The sequence below is a fragment of the Petaurus breviceps genome, unplaced genomic scaffold (assembly GCF_028583685.1).
Source record: "Petaurus breviceps papuanus isolate PSGF00001 unplaced genomic scaffold, PetGlider_PUasm1.0 90977, whole genome shotgun sequence".
NCBI lineage: Eukaryota > Metazoa > Chordata > Mammalia > Diprotodontia > Petauridae > Petaurus > Petaurus breviceps.
The window spans coordinates 31072777-31096972 of record NW_027187391.1 but is presented as its reverse complement, the minus strand read 5'-3'; the positions used below and the strand labels follow the sequence as shown (position 1 = coordinate 31096972).

At 37.8% G+C, this 24196-nt stretch overlaps 1 protein-coding gene across 6 annotated transcripts in view; it reads right to left on the bottom strand.

Annotated features, from left to right (window-relative positions):
* Positions 1–19785, bottom strand: part of FAM184A (family with sequence similarity 184 member A) — a 137224-nt gene extending 117439 nt beyond the window's left edge. For 5 of the 6 annotated variants that reach the window (XR_011166223.1, XM_069076953.1, XM_069076954.1 and 2 more), the window contains exon 1: positions 19624–19785. Coding sequence is in view for 4 of the 6 variants with exons in the window: in XM_069076953.1 (XP_068933054.1) it covers positions 19624–19785 (162 nt within the window). In the remaining 2 variants the exon portion in view is untranslated. The remainder of the gene's footprint in view (positions 1–19623) is intronic. The other variant, XM_069076957.1, reaches the window with a different exon arrangement.
* Between the last annotated feature and the right edge of the window lie 4411 nt (positions 19786–24196).

Here is a 24196-nt window from a genome sequence, read left to right as displayed (position 1 = left end):
AGGAAAATGACAAATGCTGGAGAGGATGTGGGCAAATTGGAACACTAATGCATTGCTGGTGGAGTTTTGAACTGATCCAACCTTTCTGGAGAGCAATCTGGAATTATGCCCAATGGGCTATAAATAATTTCACACCCTTTGACCCAGAAATACCACTTCTAGGGTTATATCCCAAAGAGATCATAGAAGTGGGAGGAAGACCCATATGTACAAAAATATTTATAGCAGCTCTTTTTGTGGTAGCAAAGAATTGGAAATTAAGGGAGTGCCCATCAATTGGGGAATGGCTGAACAAGTTGTGGTATATGCACGTTATGGAATACTATTGTGCTATAAGAAACGAGGAGCAGATGGACTTCATATTTACCTGGAGAGGCTTATACGAACTGATGCTGAGTGAGAAGAGTAGAACCTGGAGAAATTTGTACACAATTACAGACACAATATATGTGTGATGACCAACTTTGACAGACTGGACTCTTCTCAGCAATGCAGTGATATGTCACTCCCAAAAGACTCATGATGGAGAGAGATGTCTACATCCAGAGAAAGAACTAGAAAGAACTGAGTTTGAATCCAGATTGAAGCAAACTACCTGATCTTTTTCTTGTTTGGTTTTATTTCCTCTTTACCTTTTTTCATTCCATCTAATACAATCTGTCTTTACAACCTGACTCATGTCTAATGTGAAAGCATTTACAGATCCTATACTTGATTGTATGCCGCCATGGGGGGGATGGAGGGGTGGGAGGGGGACAGAATTTTAAACTCAAGGAATTGTGGAATTGAATCTCGTAAACTAAAAGTAAACAAACCAATTAATAAAAAAAAACTAAATTAAAAAAATTAGAATTGGGCAAGTGGAAATTAATGACTCTATAACACATCAAGAAAATGTAAAATACCTTACTGGAAAACCAAATGACCTAGAAAATAGATCCAGCAGAGATAATTTAAGAATTATTCATCTCCCTGAAAACCATGATGAAAAAAGGAGCCTGGACAGCCCCTTCCAAGAAATCAAGAAAAACTGCCCTGAGGTCCTATAACCTGAGGGTATAAAAGTCATCCAAAGAATCCACAAATCACCTCCTGAAAGAGATCCCAAATTGAAAACCGCAAGGAATATTATAGTTAAATTCCAGAATTATCAGGTCAGGAGAAAATACTGCAAGCAAACAGAGAGAAACAATTCAAAAATTGTGGAACCATAGTCATGATTATACAGGACCTTGCATCTTCTACACTAAAAGACTGGAGGGTTTGGTATATGATGTTCCATGAGCCAAAGGAGCTAGGATTACAACCAAGGATCAATTACCCAGCAAAACTGAGCTTAATCTTTCAGGCAAACAGATGAACATTCAATGAAATAGGGGACTTCCAGACCTTCCTGATGAAAAAGACCAGAGCTCAAAGGAGAATTTCATCTTCAAATACAAGATTCAGGAGAGGCATAAAAAGGTAAACATGAAAGAAAAAAAAAGTTATTCAATAAGGGAAAGCTGTTTACATCCCTACATGGAAAGATGATACTTGTAACTCTTTATTATGATACTTGTATCTTTATTATGACATTTAGAAGAGATATACAAAGACAAGAGGGTTAGCTTTGATAACCAACTTTGATGTGATGATAATATACCTAATTAGGGGTGAAAACAGATTGTAATGGGAGAAGAGGAAAGGAGACAGAAAAGAGTAAATTATATCACATGAAGTGGCACAAAAACATATTACAGTAGCAGGAAAGAAGGGAGGGAGACAGCATTGTTTGAACCTTACTCTCATTGAATTTGGCTCAAGGAGTGAATAATATAGTTAGGTATAGAAATCTCACTTGCCCTATAGGAGTAGGAGGGGAAAGAGGAAGGAAAAGAAAAGGGATGTGAAGGGAGAAGGGAGGGGAGGAAGAGTAAGGAAAAAGGGAAAGAAAAGGAAGAGGGCTGATAGAAGGGAGGGAAGGTTGAGGGAGGAGGTCAAAAACAAAAACATGTAACAGACATTACAATAATTTTAAATCACTTTTTTATTGTGTTTAACTTTGGGTGAGTTGTTTGTGATTTCGACTTTCCCCTTAATTTTGTTTTTGCTTATTAATTATCTTTTGTTCTTGTTCATCTATCTGAGTGCTTATACATGTAAATGGAAGTTAAGAAAAAATTTATCAATAAATCAAATTGTACACCATCATCATCAGAATGTTTGTTGCTAAACAAAATGTATTTTAAAGACCCAGTAGTTTGCCTATACATTCGAAAATGACAATAACAGGACATAAGGAAGATAACGTAAATGCTGGTATTCATTCAACAAATATTACCAGACATTTGCTAATGCAAGTGAATACCCTCAGATTTATTTCTAATCCAAATACTGTCACAGTTTTAAACTGTTTAAAGACAATCGCTCACAAAGACCTTGACAGTAAGATCCTAAAAAGCACTGAAAGTAAAAAAAAAAAAAAGATATAGTTATGAACTGTATGTGTGATCCGAAAATTTAAGTGTAGTTGACTTGTACTTAGCTATTTGGAAGTTGGTTATTCACATGCAGGCATGCCAATTCAGTTGCTAAAATATACAAAGGACAATCCAAAATCACAGAATCACAGTATTTAAGACTTGGAAGGCCAGTTAAATCTAACCCACACATGGAATGAATCCCCACTACAACCTATCCAACAAATAGTGATAGAGCCTCTGCATAATAACTCCCAAAGAAAGGGAATTTGTGAATTCTTTAGGTAGTATATTCCACCTTTGGAGAAATCTACTTGTTAGTATCTTTTTTCTGTTACTAAGACTGAACCGAATTCTGCAACTTCTCTCTCACTGCTTCTGGTTCTGTGGTGGAGGCCAAGTAAAACAAATCTAGTCCCTCCTCTCCTTCAAATGCTTACAGAAGGCAAGTGATAATATTGTCCCCCTTGAAACTTCTCTTCTCCAAGCTAAACTAATCCTCTTCATCACATGGACTCAACGGACCTTTCAACATCCTGCTTAAGTTCATCTAATCACTTTCTGCTTATCAATGTCCATCTTAAACTATGACACCTAGAATTGAACTCAAGGGCAGAGTTTAGTGGGAAAATTACCTCTCTGGTGTTTGAAATTATATTTATCTCTTTATTTATTTATTTATTTATTTATTTTTAAAAAGCTATTGGGGTTAAGTAACTTGCTCAAGGTTACACAGCCAGTTATTTCTGGGTGTGGTGCTAAGTATCTGAGCCGGGATTCGATCCTAGGTCATCCCGATTCTGAGGCCAGTGCTCTTACTCACTTCGCCACCTGGCAACCCCTAAGCAATTGGGGTTAAGTAACTTGCTCAAGGACTATATTTCTCTTAATGAAATCCCAGATCAGATTAGCCTTTTCAGTAGCCACATTTAGTAGCCACTGGCCCAAGCTGAGACCTTTTGCCTTTACCCCAAAAGATTTTGGGTCCCATATGTTTGAGAGGGGAAATGTCAGGGTACAGGCCCAAATTGAGACCTTTTCCTTTTACCCCCCCAAAAATTTGAGTCCCATTTGTCCACAGGCCCTAGGAAATCCCTACCTTGAATTCTCCCTGAAATTTCCCACTTAATCTGGCTTTTTCACACCCAAATCTGTTACCCTTAACCTAGCCTAGTCCTCCACTGTCTGTTACCTCTGGATTGCTATTGCAGCTATTGCTGTTGCATACCCAGGGTAGCTGCCAACACAGGTTCTTGTCTGCTTTTCTAAAGGAAAGCAACTCAAAATGAGTTAACAATCTGGCTTTAATCAATCAAACATATCATTTACCTAGTTCAGGGGAAAAAGTCAGCACCCCGAACTTCACAGTATATAGACAGAAGTTACAGGAAAACAGAAAAACATATCAAGCAGACAGGCCTCCAACTGTCTTGAACATTACATCCATTCCTAGTTAGTTACCAGAGAGGGAAGCATCAACATCTGGGTTTTCAAAGCCGGGGCTCTCAACGGCTACCCAGAGTCTCATCTGGTCAAATCACACAATACTTCTCAAAGTGAGCCCCAAAACAAAGTCTCACTTCACAGATTATATAGCCTTCTCCTGGGTCAGAGAATGTAACAACCCTCTTGACCCACTGCCCAATCACAAAGCACCAAGGTGTGGGCGTTCCTGAAAAACAAGCCTCCCACCACAGGCTCCAGGTGTACTTAATCTAGGGGCAGGGAAGAGCTTAAAAATGTACAGGCCTATAACAATTGTCTTGGCTTCCCACCTTTCCTTGATCACATCAAAATCCCATTCTCTTGGTTCCTGGAATGTGACCTAGTCACCTCAGTCCCATAAGATCCTCCTCAAGACCCTCCCTGGACACCTCCTCCAATCACCCCCAACTACTAGACCACCCCAAGATCCCTCCCACAGCCTTTTGTTATTGTTGTTTTCTGGAGGGGAAAGGCAGGGCAACTGGAGTTAAGTGACTTGCTCAAGGTTACAGGTCCAGTAAGTGTTAAGTGTCGGAGGCCAGAATTTGAATTCAGGTCCTCCTGACTCCAGGGCCAGTGCTTTATTCACTTCCCCACCTATCGGCTCCCACAGTCTTTCTGTATATAGGATACATCTTGCCTCCATGAGGTACTCAGATTCAATCTAGTTCAGATTTAATCTTGTTGAGATTCAATCTGGCCTGCTTGTCAACACAAGTGTCACAAATGCTTAGGCTCCTAAAGAGTCTACCCAATGTGGCAAATCTTTAATAAATTTTGTTTTTCTTTGGCTGAAAGAAGACTTGAGTCAAATTCATTTGGGTAGGACCCGGCATATTGGTATTTTGGGGTCCCAAGCACCCCTAAACCGTGACATTTTCTAAACCCCAACAACATCACACTGCTGACTCACAACTAGCTTTCAATCCATTAAAAACTCTAGGTCTTTGTCAGAGAACTGCTGTTTATACATGCATCCTCTACTGTTCTAGGTTGGGCCTGACTTAGGCCAGTCTCCTGGAAGGTTTGATTCAATAGTGGATCAAAATGAGACTTTTAAAATTACTTAATAGTTAAGAAAAAGAGATTTACTTAGTCACAGAAAAACATTCAACAAGGAAAGGCACTTGAGGACACCCTGAGCTGATTCAGCTGAGGAGTAGACATAGTACTGGGCTTGGAATGAGGAAGACTTCAGTCCAAATGTGACCTCAAACACTAATTATGTGATCCTGGGCATGTCACTTTTAACTGATGCATGCCTCAGTTACCTCAACAATCTCCATTGTAAAATGGAGATAATGACAGCATCTAACTCTCAGGGTTGTTAAGATCAAAGGAGATAATATTTGTGAAACATGATGCCTGGCACATAGTAAGAGTTTAATATATGTTTCATTTAGTTTCCTTGCCTCCTCTAGGCTTTCTTTCATCTCTCCCTTTCTTCCTGTACTGTGTTACCCAAGCTCTGCAATCCACCAGTCAAACCTTTAAGAGCACATTCCCCTTCCCCCTCCCAGTGAGGCAATGAGGAAGTGTCTCAACAATAGGAGCCCTTAATCCTCTGAGCCAACCCATTCTTCAGGAATGTCTCAATACCTTTTTAAAATTGTTTTATGCTTATTTTTAGTTTACATCATTCATTTCCACAAGATTTTGAGTTACAAATTTTCTCCCCATTTTTTTCCCTCCCCACCACCCCCAAACAGCAATCCCACTGTATACCCCCTCCCCCAATCTGCTCTCTCTTATATCCTCCCCCATCAACCCTCCAACTTTCTAGTAAGGCAAGATGGATCTCTATACCCCAGTGCCTGTATATCTTATTTCCCAGTTGCATGTAAAAATAATAATAATAATTTTTTCAAACATTTGTTTTTAAACTTTGAATTCGAGATTCTTTCCCTTCCTCCCTAATCACCCACCCTTACTGAGAAGATAAACAATTCAATACAGGTTGCACATGTGCAGCCACACAAAACTTTCCATAGTGGATATATTGTGAAAGACTGACTGTATTTTCCTCCATCCTATCCACCTTCCACTTGTTCTATAATCTACTTTGACCCTCTCTTTTCAAAAGTGTGTGCTTCTAACTTCCTTGCCCCCCAACCTGCCCTTCCCTCCATCATTCCCCCTCTCTCATCCCCTTCCTCCTACTCTCCTGTAGGGTGAGATGCCCTATTTAGTGTGTATGTCATTCCCTCCCTAAGCCAAATTCAGTAAGAGTAAGGCTGACCCAATTCCTTTTGCCTTCTTGTTCTTCCCTTCCATTGTAACTGTTTTTCCTTGCCTCTTCTATATGAGATAATTTACCCCATTCTGTCTCTCCCCATCTCCTCTCATTATATTCCTGTCACCTCTCAATTTCACCTTTTAAGCATCATCCCTTCCTATTCAATTGGTCCTTTGCCCTCTGTCTATATATGTGTATATATATATATATATATATATATATATATATATATATATATATATACACACACACACACCTGTACACATATATACACACACTCACATATGTATTCATACCATGTACCCTCCTATATAGATATACAGATATTGTTTCTTCTTGGCTGCTTGTAATATTTTCTCCTTGATCTGGGAACTCCAGAACCTGGCTATAATATTCTTAGGAATTTTCTCTTTGGGATCTTTTTCAAGAGGTGATCTGTGGATTTTTTCAACCTCTATTTTGCCCTCTGGTTCTAAAACATCAGGGCAATTTTCCTTGAGAATTTCTTGAAGGATGATTTCTAGGTTCTTTTTTTGATCATGGCTTTTAGGTAGTCCAATAATTTTAAAATTATCTCTACTGGATCTATTTTCCAGGTCAGTGGTTTTCCCAATGAGATATTTCACACTGCCTTCTATTTTTTCATTTGTTTGGATCTGTTTAATAGTATCTTGATTTCTCATAAAGTCACTAGCTTCCATTTGCTCCAATCTAATTGTGAAGGAATGATTCTCTTCAGTGAGCTTTTGAGATTCTTTTTCTATCTGGCAAATTAGGCTTTTTAAGGCATTCTTCTCCTCAATTGACTTTTTGAGTTTCTTTTGCCATTTGAGTTAGTCTATTTTTTAAAGGTGTTATTTTCTTTAGTCAGGTTGTTGACTCTCTTTTTATGATTTTCTTGCATCATTCTCATTTCTCTTCCCAATTTTTCCTCCATTTCTCTTATGTGGTTTTCAAAATCCTTCTTATGGTCCTCTACGGCCTATAACCAGTTCATATTTTTCTTGGAAGCTTTTGGTACAGGAATTCTGACTTCGTTGTCTTCCTCCTGTTCCATGCTTTGATCTTTTTTGTCCCCAAAATAGGAATCTAAAGTCAGATTGCTGTGCTTGCTTTGCTTCCTTTGCTTGCTCATGTTCCTACTCAATCACTTGAATTTTGAGCTTTTTGCCACAGTAGAACTCTGCTTCCAGAGAAGAGAGCTTTGTCCCAATTGCTGGGGTTTTCACAGTGGCTGAAGCTATTAGTTGGGTGCCCTCTCAGAAGCCTCCACCGGCTCTGGCAACTGGTCAAACATCCCAGGACATCCACCCTAGACAACAATCCAGATCCAAGCAGGTTAAAGCAAGAGCAATTACCCTCAGACTGGTCTCTTGGTCCCCCTACAATCTACAGGAGTTCTGAAGCAGCCACATGGCATCTCCCGTGCCTCAGCTACTTCTCCCTCTGTGGCAGGGGTGAGGGAGCAGAGTCTGGACCACACTTCCGCACCCCCTGTTCCCAAAGTCCACACTTACCTCTCACTTTGTCTTTGGTGTTCATGGGTTGATAATTCTGGAAATCACCACAGCTGCTGGTGATCCATTCTAGTCCCTCCTGCTGCAGATGGCCGGGCCTCCCTGAGGCTAAAACTGCAGGCTCACATGGGGCTGGGCTCTGCTCCCAGAATGCTGCAATGAACCCTTTCTGTCTGCCTGCTGGGCTTCCTTTAGTGGAAGATTTGTTTCTCTCTCACTTTGTGGGTTCTGTAGCCCCAAAGTTTGTTTAGAGTCATTTTTTATAGGTATTTGAAGTGGTTACGGGGGGAGCAATGGGGGTAACACACAGTTTTCCTGCTTCTACACCGCCATCTTGTCTCAATACCTTTTTAAGGAAAACTAGTCTAACATACATGAGGAGAGATGTTAGGATATTGCTCCTACCATAATGTTTATGCAGATATTTAATTTTTTGTACCCAAACAAAAATTTTACATTTATTCAAAGCGAGCAGGAGTCAAAGGTCAATTAATTTGAGATTGATGAGTTAAAGGGCCAACAAAAGTCCAAAGGGAAAAAGACATCAAATACCAAAAGCAATCCCACAGGAAAGTGTTAAACAGAAAGCCATAAAGTACAGTAATTAGGTCAGGGTCAACAAACAAATCTCTGTAAACATAGGAAAAGACTGCTCTTTGGGTTATTTTTTTCCTTAGGTATTGTGAGTTGGGCAATAAAATGTAATTGAATATAAAATACACAAAATATCTGGAAGTTAACCTACTAAGACACAGTTAAAATTTATGTAAATACAACTATAAAAGTCTTGAGGGAAAAAATTGGAACACAATTCATTCATTATTTGGTTGTTCATATAGCAAGCACATGACTGAGAGGATAAATTTTAGAACTAGAAAATATAACAAATTTCATTTGGGAAAACAAAAGGTCAAGAACTCCAAGGTAAAAAGAAAACATTCTATATCAGGTTTCAAAGCAAATTATAATAAATCAGGGTTCCTCAAAAACATTTGGTAGTGGTTAAAAACAGAAAATTAATAGTGGAACAGACTAAATAAGCAAGAAACAAATAACAGAAAACAACAAATTAGCATTTGTAACACCCCAAACCATAAATTACTTGGAGGAAGGACTACTTTTTTTGACAAGAACTACTGCTGGAAAGAATTCTGGCAAAAATTAGTATTGTACTGACATGTTATACCATATACCACAATAAGTTAAAAATAGATATAAGATCTGAATTTAAAAGGTCACATCATAAAAAATTAGAAGAGAAAAAGATTGCATACCTTTCATAATTATCACAAGGGGAAGAAATAGTGAGCAAATAAGGGACAGAAGGAGATTATTAAAGGTAAAACAAAGGTAAATGCAATTCTGACTACATAAAAAACTTTAAACTATGTAAAATGACAGAATTAAAAAGGAAATAATAGAACAGAAAAAAATTGTATCAAACATCAATGATAGAAGCATGATATGCAAAACCTATAGGTTAACAGATATAAATATAAAATCAAGTGCCACTGTCGAATAAATGGTCAAAGAATAATGGTTTTTGATTTTGAAAAGTCTTGTGGGGAAGGAGAATGGAGCCAAGATGGAAGAGTAGATTAAGTCCTCAGCTGAGCTCTCCCAACATTCTCCTCCAAACAACTTTAAAGTAATGCCTTGAATCAAATTCTGCAGTGGCAGTCAACAAAAGGTCAGAGTAAGCCACTCTTCCAGCCCAAGACAACACAGAAGATCAGAAAGAGAGATCTATGACATGGGTGAGGAGGCTGGCCCACAGCACACATGAATGAAATACTAGTGGTGGGATTGGTTGACAGAAATAGCAGCATCAGGAGTTCTCAGCTGAAGACCTGGTAACTGTCAGAAAGAGATTATAGGTGAGCCCTGTACTAGAACTAGATGTAGGACCAGACAGAGTTTGGCAACTCCATTGCCTATACCAAGGATGAGGAATGAGCAATTTTGGTCAAGTGGGAATGGAAACCCTGAGGGACATTATCAGTTTTAGCACCAAAGGAAGAGGGACCCTGAGAAGTAGTAATGACTTCAATCCAAAGGTATTAGAGGCCCTCCATGGGTAAGAACCAGAGTACAGACCAGAAGAGCAGTGACCACACCTCTCCCAGGACCATATACCTTGGAAGCACTAAAAACTTTCAAAACTCCAGAACTAGCTCTGAAAACAGCAGTGTGAAAAAGCCAGAAGCTTGAAACAGTGCACCTTCCTCCTGCCATGCTGGCATCAGAGTCCAACATTAACATAAAGTTCCAAATCAAGAAATAGGGTGGAAAAATGAGCAAAAAAAAAAAAAAAAAGAACCTGACCAATAAAAGCTATGATAGTCATCATAAGGAAGATCAAGACAAACTCAGAAGAAAACAATGAAGTTAAAATAACTACAAACAAAGCCTCAAAGAAATGACTTGGACATAAGTATGAATTCCTGAAAGAGCTAAAAAAATTATTTTCAAACTGAGTGGTAAAAAAATTAGGCAAAGAAATGAAAGCAAAGGAAGAAAATTATGAAAAAGCAATCACATTGTTGTTTAGTCATTCAGCTGTGCCCAACTCTGCGTGATCCCATGGACTAGAGCACACCAGTCCTTTCTATCCTCCACTATCTCTCAAAATCTGCCCAAGTTGTTTCCATGACAGTATCTATCCATCTCGTCCTCCACAGAACCCTTTTCCTTTTGCCTTCAATCTTTCCCAAGATGAGGGTCTTTTCCAAATGAGTCCTAACTTCTCTTTATGTGGTCAAAGTATTTAAGCTTCAGCTTCGATATTTGCCCTTCCAGTGAATATGCTGAATTAATTTCTTTTAATGTATTAATTTAAAGTATTAATGGATTTGATCTTCTTTCTGTCCAAAGGAATCTCAAAAGTCTTCTCCAGCACCAAATTTGAAAGTGCCAATTCTGTAGCATTTAGCTTTTCTCATAGTCCAACTCTAACAGCCAAACATTACTACTGGAAAAACCATAACTTTGATTATATGGAACTTTGTCAGCAAGGTGGTGTCTCTGCTTTTTAGTATACTGTCCATATTTTCCACAGCTTTCCTACCAAGGAGCAACTTCTTTTAATTTCATGGCTGAAATCGCCACCTGAGTTCAAGAATATAAAATCTGACATTGCTTCTATTAGCCAGAAAATGATGAGAACAGTTATCAAGATCTTAGTTTTTCTGATGTTGAGCTTCAATTAAGGCAAGCTTTGACACTCCCCCCTTTCAACAAGAGGCTTTTTAATTCCTCTTCACTTTCTGCCATTATAGTGGCATCATTTGCATATCTGAGATTGTTGATATTTCTCCTGAGAACCTTAGTATGGCTTTTGATTCATTCAGCCTGGCATTTTCACATGATGTACTCTTCATAAAAGTAAACAACTTTGTAAAGGAAGCATAAAAATAATCAACAAAATAATACCTTAAAAACAGAATTGGTCAAATGGAAAAAGTATAAAAATCCACTGATTAAAATAACACCTTAGAAAAGCAGAATGGTCCAAATGGAAATAGAGGTTTAAAAAATCCACTGAAGAAAATAATTCTTTAAAAATTAGAATTGGGCAAGTGGAAGCTAATGAATTCAGGAGACATCAAGAAACAATAAAACAAAATCAAAAGAATGAAAAAATAGAAGAAAATGTGAAATATCTTACTGGAAAAATAACTTAACTGGAAAAGAGATCAAGGAGAATTAATTTAGGAATTACTGGATTACCTGAAAGTCATGATCAAAGGAAGAACCTAGACATCATTATTTCAAGAATTATCAAGGAAAACTGCCCCAATATCCTTGATCCAGAGGATAAAAAAGAAATTGAAAGAATTCAGTGATTACCACTTGAAAGATGTCCCAAAATGAAAACTCTCGGAAATATTATAGCCAAATTCTGGAGCTACCAGGTCAAAGAGAAATATTTCAAGCAGCTAGAAAGAAACTATTCAAATATCATAAAACTGTTTACCTTTCTATGTGGAAAGAGACACATATATCTGAACATTATCATTATTAGGGCAGTTAGGATTCTACACAGAAAGAGGGGGTGGAGGTGGGCAAAACTTGAACCTCACACATTTAGACTGATTCAAAGAACTCTCTCTCTCTCTCTCTCTCTCTCTCTCTCTTTCCCTTTCTCCCCCTCTCTCTCACAACTGGAAATAGAAATCTATCTTACCCAACAGGGAAGTAGGAGGGTAAAAGAATAAAAGAAAGGAACAGATAATAAAAAGGGAGGGGAGGGCTGATAAAGGAAAGCAGTTGTCAGAAGCAAAATAAACTTTAGAGGAAGAGACAGGATAAAAAGAGAGAGAGAAGGATAAACAGAAGAAAATAAGATGGAGGGAAATGTAGTTAGTAACTATGAATATGAATGGGATGAATTTACCCACAAAATGGAAGGGGAGAGCAAAAAAGATTAGAAAACAGAATATGTTGTTTACAAGAAACACTCTTGAAATGGAGAGACACACAGAGTTAAAATAAGAGGCTGGAGCAATATCTGTTACCTATCAGCTGAAGTACAAAAGGGAGAGATACTAATCATGAGCTCAGAAAAAGCAAAAGTAAAAATAGACCTAATTAAGAGGGAAAAGCAAGGAAATACATTTTGCTAAAGGAACCACAGACAGTGAAGTAATATCAATTTTAAACATATATGGATCAAATGGCATAGCATTCAAATTCTTAAAGGAAAGGGCAAATTAATTACAAATAGACAATGAAACTATACTATAGGGGGACCTCAACATTACTTTATCAGAGCTAAATAAATCTAACCATAAAATAAATAAAAAAGAAGTCAAGGAGATGAACAGAAGTTTAGAAAATTTAGATATGGTAGTCCTCTGGAGAAAAATGAACAAGAACAGAAAGGAGTATACCTTTTTCTTCATCTGTACATGGCATCTTCACAAAAACTGACCACATATCAGGGTATTATAACCTCACAAACAAATGTTGAAAAGCAAAAATATTAAATGCACCCTTTTCAAATGATAATGCAATAAAAATTACATTTAACAAAGGAACATGCAAGAATAGATTAAAACTGGAAATTAATTTATCTTAAAGAATGAGTAGGTCAAAGAAAAAAAATCAGAGAAACAATCTCATTAAAGAGAATGATAGCAAAGAGACAACATACCAAAATATGTGGGGTGCAGGCAAAGCAATTGATTGGGGAAAATTTATATCTTTAAAATGCATACATCAGTAAAAGAGAGAATGAAACCAATGAACTGGCTATACAACTCAAAAAGCTATTAAAAGGACAAATTAAAAATCCCTAATTAAGCACCAAAGTGGACATCTTAAAAATCAAAAGAGAGATTAATAAAACTGAAGCAAAAAAAATTGAATAGATAAGACTAGGAGCTGGTTTTATGAAAAAACAAACAAAACAGATAAACTATTGGTTAGTTTGATTAAAAAAAAAGGAAACCAATTTACCAGTATAAAAAGGATGAATGTACCACCAATGAAGATGAAAGTAAAGCAATTATTAGAAGTTCTTCTGCCCAACTATATACTAGTAAAACAAAATATAAAGTGTCCAGATTATAAGAGGAAATAGAATACTTAAATAACCCTATCTTAGAAAAAAAACAATTAAACATGCCATAAATGAGACTTTCTAAGAAAAATCCCCAGAACCAGATGAATATACAAGTGAATTCTACTAAGGAACAATTAATCCCAATACTATATAAACTACTTGAAAAAAATAGATAAAGGAGTCTTTTCAATTTTCTTTTATGAAACAATATGATTTTGATACCTAAACCAGGGAGAGCAAAAATGGAGAAAGAAAACCACAGACCAATTTCCTTAATGAATATTGATGTAAAATTTTTAAATAAAATACTGGCAAGGAGATTACAGCAATATATCACAAAGATCATATACTGTGACCAGGTGGTATTTTTATCAGGAATGCAGGGCTGATCCAATATTAGGAAAACTATCAGTATAATTGGCCATATCAATAACAAAAACAACAAAAATCATATGATACCAACAGATGCAGAAAAAGCCTTTCACAAAATAGAACACTCATTCCTATTATACACACTTAAGCATGGGAATCAAAGGAGCCTTTCTTAAAATGAGAAGTAGGTTCTATCTAAAACCAAGAGTAAGCATTAACTATAATGGGGATAAACTTGAAGCCTTCCCTATAAGATAAAAAGTGAAGCAAGGATGTCCATTATCAACACTATTATACAAGATTGTATTAGAAATGCTATTCTTAGCAATAAGACAAAGAAACTGAAGGAGTAAAAATAGGCAATGAGAAAATAAAACTATCTCTCTTTGTAGATGATATGATGGTATACTTAGAGAACCCTAGAGAATCAACTAAAAAACTAGCTCAAACAAGTTCAACATAGTTGCTGAATGTAAAATAAATCCACACAAAATCGTCAGCATTTCTCTATTTTGCCAACAAAACCCAGCAATGAAATAGGAGAGATTCCATTAAAAATAACAGCAGGGGGGCTAGGTGTCGCAGTGAATAGAGCACTGGCCCTGGATTCAGGAGGACCTGAGTTCAAATCCAGCCTCAGACACTTGACACACTTACTAGCTGTGTGACTTTGGGCAAGTCACTTAACCCCAATTTCCCTCCAAAAAGCAAAAAAATAAAACAAAATAACAGCAGATGATATAAAATACCTGGGAATCTAGCTGCCAAGACAAACCTAGGGATTATATGAATACAATTACAAAACTTTTCATACAAATAAAAGACAGCTCCAAATAACTAAAAAAAAATTACTTGCTCATAGGCAAGTCAAGCCAGCATAATAAAAATGACATCCTTACCTAAACTAATTTACTTATTCAGTGATTTACCAATTAAACTATCAAAGAATTATTTTATTGAGCTATAAAAAATAGTAACAAAATTCACCTGAAAGAACAAAATGTGTAGCAAAAAAGAATGGCAAGGAAAACAATGAAAAAAAAAACTATAGTGGCAGCTAGGTGGTGCAGTGAATAGAGAACTGGCCCTGGAGTCAGGAGGACCTGAGTTCAAATATGACCTCAGACACTTAACACAAAAAAAACTAGCTGTGTGACCTTGGGCAAATCACTTAACCCCAATTGCCCTACCTCTCCCCCCCCCCCCACAAAAATAAGTTTAAAAAATTAAAAATTAAAATAAAAAACAACAACAACAAAAATGTAAAGGCAGTCTAGCAGTTCCAGATTTCAAATTATATTACAAAGTGGTAATCATCAAAACAATCTGGTACTGTCTAAGAATAGAGTGGTGGATCAGTGGAATAGATTAAGTATATAAGACAAAGAAGTAAATGACCATAGTAATCTAGTGTTTGATAAACCCAAAGATTCAAGCTTCTGGATTAAGAACTCACCATTCAACAATTACTTGGAAACTGCAAAGCAGTTTGGCAGAAACTAGTTATAAACCAATATTTCACCCTGAATACCATGATGAGGTCAGAATGGATAAAAGGTGGCATAAGTAAATTAGGGGAGCATGGAAAAATGTCCTGTCAGGTCTATGGATGAGAGAAGAGTTTATGACCAATGAAGAGATGGAGAGGATTATGGGAAGTAAAATACACAATTTTGTTTACATGAAATTAAAAAGATTTTACACAAACAAAATTAATGCAGTCAAAATTAGAAGAAAAACAGTAAACTAGGGGAAAAAATTAAGCAAGTCTCTGATAAAGACCTCATTTCTCAAATATATAGGGAACTGAGCAAAACTTATAAAAATAAAAGCCATTCTCCAGTTAATAAATGGTCAAAACATGAACAGGTAGTTTTCAGAAAAGGTAGAATTTTATTTTAAAAAAATAATGATGTCCAGGGGTGGCCAGGTAGCACAGCGAGTAAGAGCACCGGCCCCAGTGTCGGGATGACCTGGGGATAGAATCCAGGTTTAGACACTTAGCACCCACCCAGAAACACCTGGCCGTGTAACCTTGAGCAAGTTACTTAACCCCAATTGCTTTAAAAAAAAATAATGATGTCCAACTCTATATTTTTATTTCCATGTTCCTGCACTATCCAGACCAACATTTTTGCTGAAATACTTATATAACAAATATTATTCCAATGAGGTATCCACTAGATTATACAACTTCACAAATCTTTGTCTTTTTTTTTTAAACCAAGTTTAATGAAGATGTCTCTGGAACTGTATTGATTGTGACTTTATTTGAATTCCCATAGTTAAATAATGTATTTTAATAACATTTTATATGTTTTTCCAAATGCTGTACTGATACCTGAGGAGGATACTCTAGTCCTATTCTGATGCTTCATCTTGGTGAAGAAATAATATTGGGTTCTAAAGGCAGGGCATAATCTTTGGCAACAAGTTTCTATAAACTTGAAAGGCTAGGCTACAAGTACAGGTTCAGTAGGTATGGCTCTTCCCAAGACTAGCCTAGCTTGGTGCAGTTTCACTGCCAGGGGGTTTATTTCTCTGGTTATAATATATCTCTAAATTGTCTACTAAAATTTACCAGGGTTACAATCTGCATCTCTGCAGAGATTATTTGCTCTTAGGAAATCATATATCCTTTAAAATATATGTGTGCATACATATATCCATCTACTTGTACATATAATACAGTTTATTATTTAACCCCTGGTACTGTGCCAAACCCTAGAGACACAAAGATAAAATGAAAAACCATACCTGCTGTCAAGGAGCTTACATCCTACTGGAGAAAAGGAATAATAAATAATTACAAGGAATCCCAAAAATCTTAGTGCAGTTTTAAGCTTTAAGAACTTTAAAGTACACTAAGACTTTTGGGACTGTGTGTGTATACACACAATCATGGGTGCCTATGCATTGCATGAGCATGTATATACATACATACATATGAACTAAAAATATACAAATACTTCAATGTGAATTTTCCTTCTACCAACAAAAGTCTAAGAGTTGCTGAGACTGAAAAATTCATCAACCTGAATCTGTGTTAAAACTTTTCAAAACTTATCTATGGTTGTTCTGAGATAAAGAAAGTCTGTTATTGGGCCTATACTTTGTGACAAAGCTTTTAAGAATTCAGGGTTAGGCACAGGAATGAGATTTTAGTAGGGGTACTCCATTCCACCCCCTCCCACTGGTATACAGTAGAGCTGTCAAACTTTCATTTTACTCCCTAGTGTGGCCAGAACTAGATTAAAATGTAATTGGGAAATGATTAACAAAAGACACAAAAATATAGTACAACACAGATAATATTAATCGGTGGTTTTCTAAGTCAATATGCCACTTGCAGGTATGTTTCTATTTGAGTCTGACACCATGGGGTAGAACTCTTTAGCAAACTCCTACCTATATAGATCAAGACCTGCTCTGCAACTGAACAGTCTCAGAAAATAGCAATTTCCTTTCTGTTCTTGCATTCTTTCCAGTAATACAGGCAAAGATGATGAAATGACATTTAATGAGGGATAGAGTCCAGTTTCTAAAGCATTAAAGGAGGAAAATATTCCCAGAGACTAGAAATTGTATATATAGAGAGAAACAAAATGAAAAAGGATGCTCAAGAGTTGACAATCACTTGACTGTGCAAGCCTCTTCAGCCCTTGGTTACATAATTGCATTGGGGTTTATTCTGAGCTATGAAGAATCAATGGGGAAGGAAAGAAATCAGAAACAGAGAAAACAAAAAATATGAAGAGACAAATTTTGCCCACATTGTATTTCACTACTTCATTAGGAGTTTGCAAACTAAAGTTATGAACATAGTTAATAAGAATTTATTAAGCATTCAACAGAATAAATAATCACATAGCTCATTCTAGCATGTTATGTCACACAGTAGAAATAGTGGACCTAGAATCAGGAAGATCTGAGAAGCTTAGTAGCAGTGTAACCCCAGACAAGTTACTTAATCCCTGCCTCCCTCAATTTCCTAATCTCTGAAATTGGGATAACAGCACCTACCTTGCAGGGTATAACAGCACCTACCTTGCAGGGTTGCTGTGAGAATAAAATAAGAAAACACTGTAAAGTGCTTTACAAACCTTAAAGTTCTATAAATGCAAGCTTACTATTATTATAATACCAAAATTCTGAAGTTCAAAATAGCTAACTTATCCAAAACACTATTCCAAGAAATGTAGCTTTCGGTCACCTAAATACTTAAGGGCTCTGACAGAATATAACTATCACTCTTTTGGAGACAAAAAGAATTCGAAAAGTACTAACCTAGCAACCAGGCCCACCTTCAGTCCATTTGACACAACCAGAAAGAACACTAACTCTAAAGTTGAGTTTGGTGATTATTTATGATACAGTCTTCCAGCTTTTTCTTCGTTCCTCAATTCTTCCTTTGTCCCACTCGACTTCTTTGTTAAACTTCTGACCTACTTATCTGGCTTCCCTTAATTTCTCTTCTTCAATATTTTCTCTTTTCATTGCTTTATTCTCTCCATTACAGTATGACTTATTTCCCTTGCCCCACCACCTCTTTTTCAATGTTGTCTACTGCATTCCCTATTCCCACTCAAAAACTCCAGCTATCAAAGAATTCTAGATTCTTCCCTTTCAGAAACTACCCAATAGCCCTTATAACACTTAACACAGACATCATCAGGTGTGAACACAGGGCAGCAAGAGCTAGTTAATTCAGAGGCATCAAATTTTCCTTCTCAGAAAACAATTCCTCTAAATTCTTCCATATTCTAAGCTTATTGTATACTTCCATTTGGGTACCATTATCTTGGCCAACTTTTGGGTTATGCTTCGAAAAAAATGTACTGATGGTCGAATGACATCAAGTACTTAACTAAATAAAAATTCCATGTGATTCATTCTAATAAGGTGTTTGGTATACTATCCAAATAAAGAATGACTTACTAAAAAATATGTGAAGGGTATTTTTGGCCCTCCTAAACTGGAAGGAACTTCAAAAACCATCTTGTCCAATCCTCTCATTTTAGAGATGAGGAACACTAAAACCAAGGAGGTTCAATAACTTAAGTAAGATCACACAAGTAGGAATCATCAGAGGTGGGCTTTGAACACGTCTTCTAATTACAAAGCCAGTACTTCTTCCTTTGTATCAAGCTGCCTCCACATTCAGTTTTTGAAAATGACATAACCAATAACAGATAATGATTAATTCTGTGAATCCGGCGTCATCCTATATGAATAAGCTATACCAAAAGCCAGCCTAGTGCAAGGCGTCACAGAAGCTTAGGGGGAGTAGAGGTTCAAAAGTTTTGCCTAAAACAAACGAGTTGTATGACCCTGAGCAAGTGACTTAACCTCCTTGGGCCTCGGTTTCCTCATCTGGAAAATGAGGGTCTTGGAACAGACGCCCTCAGATGTCCACTCTAAAGGAGGGCTGGGTTGTTAAACTAATTGGGGAAGGAGAATTTCTACACCACGAGTTCCCTACACCAATCAAATCACAGATCTGGATCAAATAAAATCTCTCTTGTGTGTTGCTTTGGGGAGCCTCTTGTTACTCCTGATGTCTAAAATTAAGGATTAAGTTGAATAATTACTACGAAATAATGAAAACAAATTCTAACTTGTCCTGAGATACCTACCGGTTGTTACACGCCCTAAAAGAGAGGTACATAATTCACTAAACGACGACGTCCACTTTAACTTTCCAAGTTGCACTTAAAGTTGCTTGCAAAGTTTCACAAAGTTTTGAACCCTTCCAAGTGTCAGATAAGGAGCAGGCTTTCCTTTCCAATAGCTCCCAATTCTGAACTCAGTCACTACCCTACTCCCACCAGCACCCCGCCCCCCGCCCCAATTCCTAGTGTACTTAGAAAACGAATGCACGGGCAGGTGTGAAATCCTAGACACAGTGTTGCTGTCTCCCGAGTTCCCAAGGTGCCGGTGTGGGGCCGGGGTGGGGGGGAGTCCCCCTTCACGAGCGCCTCTTACCTTGGTGAGCTGAGCAATCTTCTTGCTCATCTTCAAATGGAGATCCTGGCTGTAGTCCATGCTAAACGCTGATTGCTGAGACCCGGCCGCGGAAGAGAATTTCGTCGCCCCCCCGGCCGCCGAGTAATAGTGCTGCTGCCAGCTCATCCCTGGAGTCGCCATCTTCCCCACGGGCTACGTCTAGGACCAGGGTCCCCGCGCCTCCATCCCGGTCTCCCAGCTCCTGGGCGGATCGGAACACCGGGTGTGCTGTGTGGTCGGGCTGGGACCGGAGGCACGAGGGCAAAGGCTCCGTCACCGAGGGCCCTTCTCGGCCCCGAAGTCCCGGCTCCTTCCCTCCGTAGGGACCGGACCGGATCGGACCTCTCCGACCGCACGGACTGACGGGCCGAAATGCCGGCTCTCACCCCACGCCCGGGGCGGAGGCGTCTCGGGGGCCGGAGAAGCGCAGCCCCACAGGTCACAAGGGACTTGGAGGGTTGCGGGAGGCCCCCGCCGCCGGCGCTGCGGAGGGACAAGGATGAGAAGGGCGAGGGCGGGGAGATGCGGCGGGCTGGTGCGCGCAGAGGCGGGGATATCGAAGGAGGGGAGGGGACAGACTGCCTACGCGGCTGAGGGGAGGCGAGGACCCCGAGAAGCAAACGTCGTATTCACCGCCACCACAGCCGCCGGAGCCGTGAGTTGTCGCCGTTACTAGGGCGCTCGCCCCGCACTGTGAACGCGTTAACAGCGACGTCATTTCCCGACCCCCCCCCCAGCCCCGCCCACCTCTCCTCCAGCGCCAGTCTTGGAGCAGCGCCTCGCCGACCAACCCAGCATCGTTCCACCTGCCAATCCCGGTCCTTCGCCTCCCTCTCTCCCCAGCTTGCAGCCTGGGGCCTTAGGGGGTGACCCTTCATTGAGGACCCCAGAGAGCTCGCGGAGCCGGCTCCGCGCGAGGGAGTGGGCTCCACATGATGGAGCGTGGGCCCCGCGCTCTGCTCCAGAATGCGGGGCTCGGCCCTGAGGGCTTTTTCTTTAAAAACAAACAAACCAACCAAGCCGAAAAAGCGTTTTAGTGATGCCCTTTGTCATTACTTCACAGTCATTTCTGGAAACACCTTTCTTCTCTCTCCCAACTGCACTCTCTCGTAACAAAGAAAAACAATTACCCCAAGCGCGCAACAGTGACCTCATCTGACCTTGCATACGTTCAGTGTCAGTTCTCGCTCTTCTCTGCCTTGAGGAGGAGGTATGTGTGTCCTCGTGACTTCTCTAGGGCTATCGTTATTTTTTTTTAGTTATTTAGAATTGCCACCTTTTAGTGGTCCCACCCCCCACCCCCATGGACACCAAGGCAACAACGTGGACTCCTTGAACTTGGTTTTTGATCTGTATTTCAAAATAACTAGTTTCCTTTGTATTTTATTTTACTCATTTAAAAACATTCCAAGGAATCCGTAGGTTTCACCTGACTGACGAAAGGGTCCATAATATAAAGATTAAGAACCTGGGGTTTACTTTAATTGTATTTATTGTGTATAACTCTTTTGGTAATGCTCATTTTTCATTGCATTAGTTCATTCAAATCTCATGTTTCTCTGAATTTCTTCTTACTCATTATTTCTTAAGAGGCACATGGCATAGTCAATATACACTCAAAGCCAGGAAGGTGTGGGTTCTGGTTCTGCCTCTGACGTTATTTATTGGTCATGTGGTTCTCTCAGTGCTCTAGAAAGCTATCTAAGACTTTTAAGTGGAAGAGAAGATGTTGACCTGCTTTTGTAGATGAAGTTTTCTCATCCAGGAGTCTCCCAAATCAATAAAAGTCCTTATTTCATACACGTGTAATTTTAAAAAGTAAATATTTAAAAACAATAAGGTGTTCCCCATAGAAAATATTTGATAAAATGGTAATTATTTAACAGTGGATTTGATAAACTTTTGTTTTCAAAATAATAGTTCTACCTGAAAAATAACATAATTGCAAGTTAGTGACAAATTTGTAATCATTAACGGTATACTCAACATTATATTAAACTGTAGTAAGTATTCTCCTGGGAATCATATTATGGGGGATGCATTTTTTAAAAATGCATTTGATTGATGCCTTTTGTCTTTACAGTTATTTTCTATGATACTGGGGACTGAATCTCCTTTATTGACAAAGAAAAACAATTAAGCAAAAGCATTTGATACAGAGAATAGGTTAAACAATGTATAAAATATCCTATTCTAGTAGCCTTTTACCTGTCTTCGATAAGAAAGTATGTTTCATAACCTTTTCTCTAGGACCTCAGGGATTGCTTCAAAATATGCATTTCTCTTATTAATAGAGATTTGGAGCGGTCTTTCATATGGTTATTAGCACGTAGAAATTCTTTAGAGAACTGTGCCTTTTGACTCTCCACATATTTATATTAATTTCCCATCTCTCTTAGATATAAAACCCATATTAGAGATGTGTGATGTAAAGACTTTTTTCCTCAGGCCATAGGCTTTCTTATCACCACTGCACTGATTTTGTTCCAATAAAATCTTTTCATTTATATGTAGTTGAAATGTTTTTCTTTCTTTTTTTTAATCTCTTTTGTTTCCATTTGGCTAAGAATTTCCCCCCTAATCATTGTTATGAAAGGTACCTGATTTTCTTCTCTTTTACCTTTTTTTATATTGTGACCTTCTATTGTTAGGTTATATGTTCATTTTGATTTAATTGTGGCATATGGCATATAATTTAGATCTAAACCTAATTTTTGCTAAACTTTTTCTGTTTTCCTAGTAGTTTTTGTCAGGGAATTTTCCTCCAATTGTTTTTGTTCTCTAATCTAACCGCTGTATTATTGAATTCACTTGTTTCTGCTGCCTGCTTATCTTGTTCCTTAAGAGCAAAGTAATTTTTGTCTTTGTATCCCAGTATCTAGCAGAGTGCCTGCTACATAGTAGGTGCTTAATAAATTCCTGTTCATTGATTGATCTAGTGCTAGTAAGATTTCTATTGACTTCTAAGATTATCATGCACACCATACATATGGTAACATTCACCATACATGTAATGATTGTTCATTATACTCAAAGCCAGGCTTTCAGGTTTAAAAAGAGTTCTTTTTTCACATTTCTTTTCTATAGGTTGTCACCCCTATCTGCAATGAATTTCTCCTCCCTTCCACCTTTTAGTCTCCCCATTTCCCCTCAAATCTAAGCTTTTCCTGTTAGTGCTTTCTCTCAGGGATTATCTCTGATATATCAATATTCATAGTTATCCAGTAGAACCCCTAAGTACTATGATCCCTGAACCCAAAAAGTAGCTCCATGAGTTTAACTTTACTCTCACCACTAGTAGATAAAATAGTTTAATCAAAATTGAATACCATTTAGTTTTAGTTAGAATAGAGGCTTTAAAATTAGAAGGGCCCCTTAATTCTATGTGAGAAGTTTTTCAACTTTTAATTTTAAAAGCTTTTAAAAAGAATTTTTGTTTTTTCTTAGTTACATGTAAAAACAATTTTTTTTAACATTTTAAAAAGAATTTTTGAGTTCCAAATTCTCTCCTTCCCTCCATCTTCTCTCTCCTCCTTGAGAAAGCAAGCACTTTGATATAGATTATATATGTGCAGTCATGAAAAGTTTATTTCCATATTTGTCATGTTGCAAAAAAGAATACAGACAAAAAAACCCCAAGAAAAATGAAGTTTAAAAATAATATTTTGATCTGCATTCAGACTCTACCAATTGTTGCTTTGAAGATAACCTTTTTCATCATAAATCCTTTGGAATTGACTTGTGTCATTCTATTGCTGGGAATTCCTAAATCATTCACCTTTGATCATCATACAGTATTGCTATTACTATCTACAATGATCTCCTGGGTCTGCTCACTTACTTTGCTTAATTAATTAATAATTTAATTAATTATTAAAAATATAAGAACTATAAATATATATTATATATTTTTATATTATAAAAAATAAAATATAAAAAATATTATTAAAAAAATAAGTTAATATGAGTTTTTCTGAAACCATCCTGATCATTTCTTAGGGTACAATAGCATTCCATCACAATCATGTGCCACAGCTTGGTCAGCCAGTTCTTAATTGATGGCAATCCCTTCAATTTCCAGTTCATTGCCACCACAAAAAGAGATGCTATAAAGATTTTTGTACAAATAGGTCCTTCCCCCTTTTTCTTTGATCTCTTTGGGATACAGAGTTGGGCATAGTTCCAAAGCGTTCTCAAAAATTGCTGGATCAGTTCATAACTTCACAAAGAGTGCATTAGTGCCCCAGTTTTTCCATATCCTCTTCAACATTTGTTGTTTTCCTTTTCTGTCATATTAGCGAATCTGAGAGGTGGGAGGTGATCGTATCTCTGAGTTGTTTTCATATTTCTCTGCTTAATAGTGATTTAGAACATTTTTTCATATGAATATAAAGCTTTGTTTTCTTCTTCCGAGAACTACCTCTTCATATCCTTTGACCATTTATCAATTAGGGAATGAGTTGTATTCTTATAAATTTGACTCCATTTTCTATCTATTCTTATTGATCCATCACTGTTTCTTAGCCAGTAAACAGATTATTTTATAGGCAGC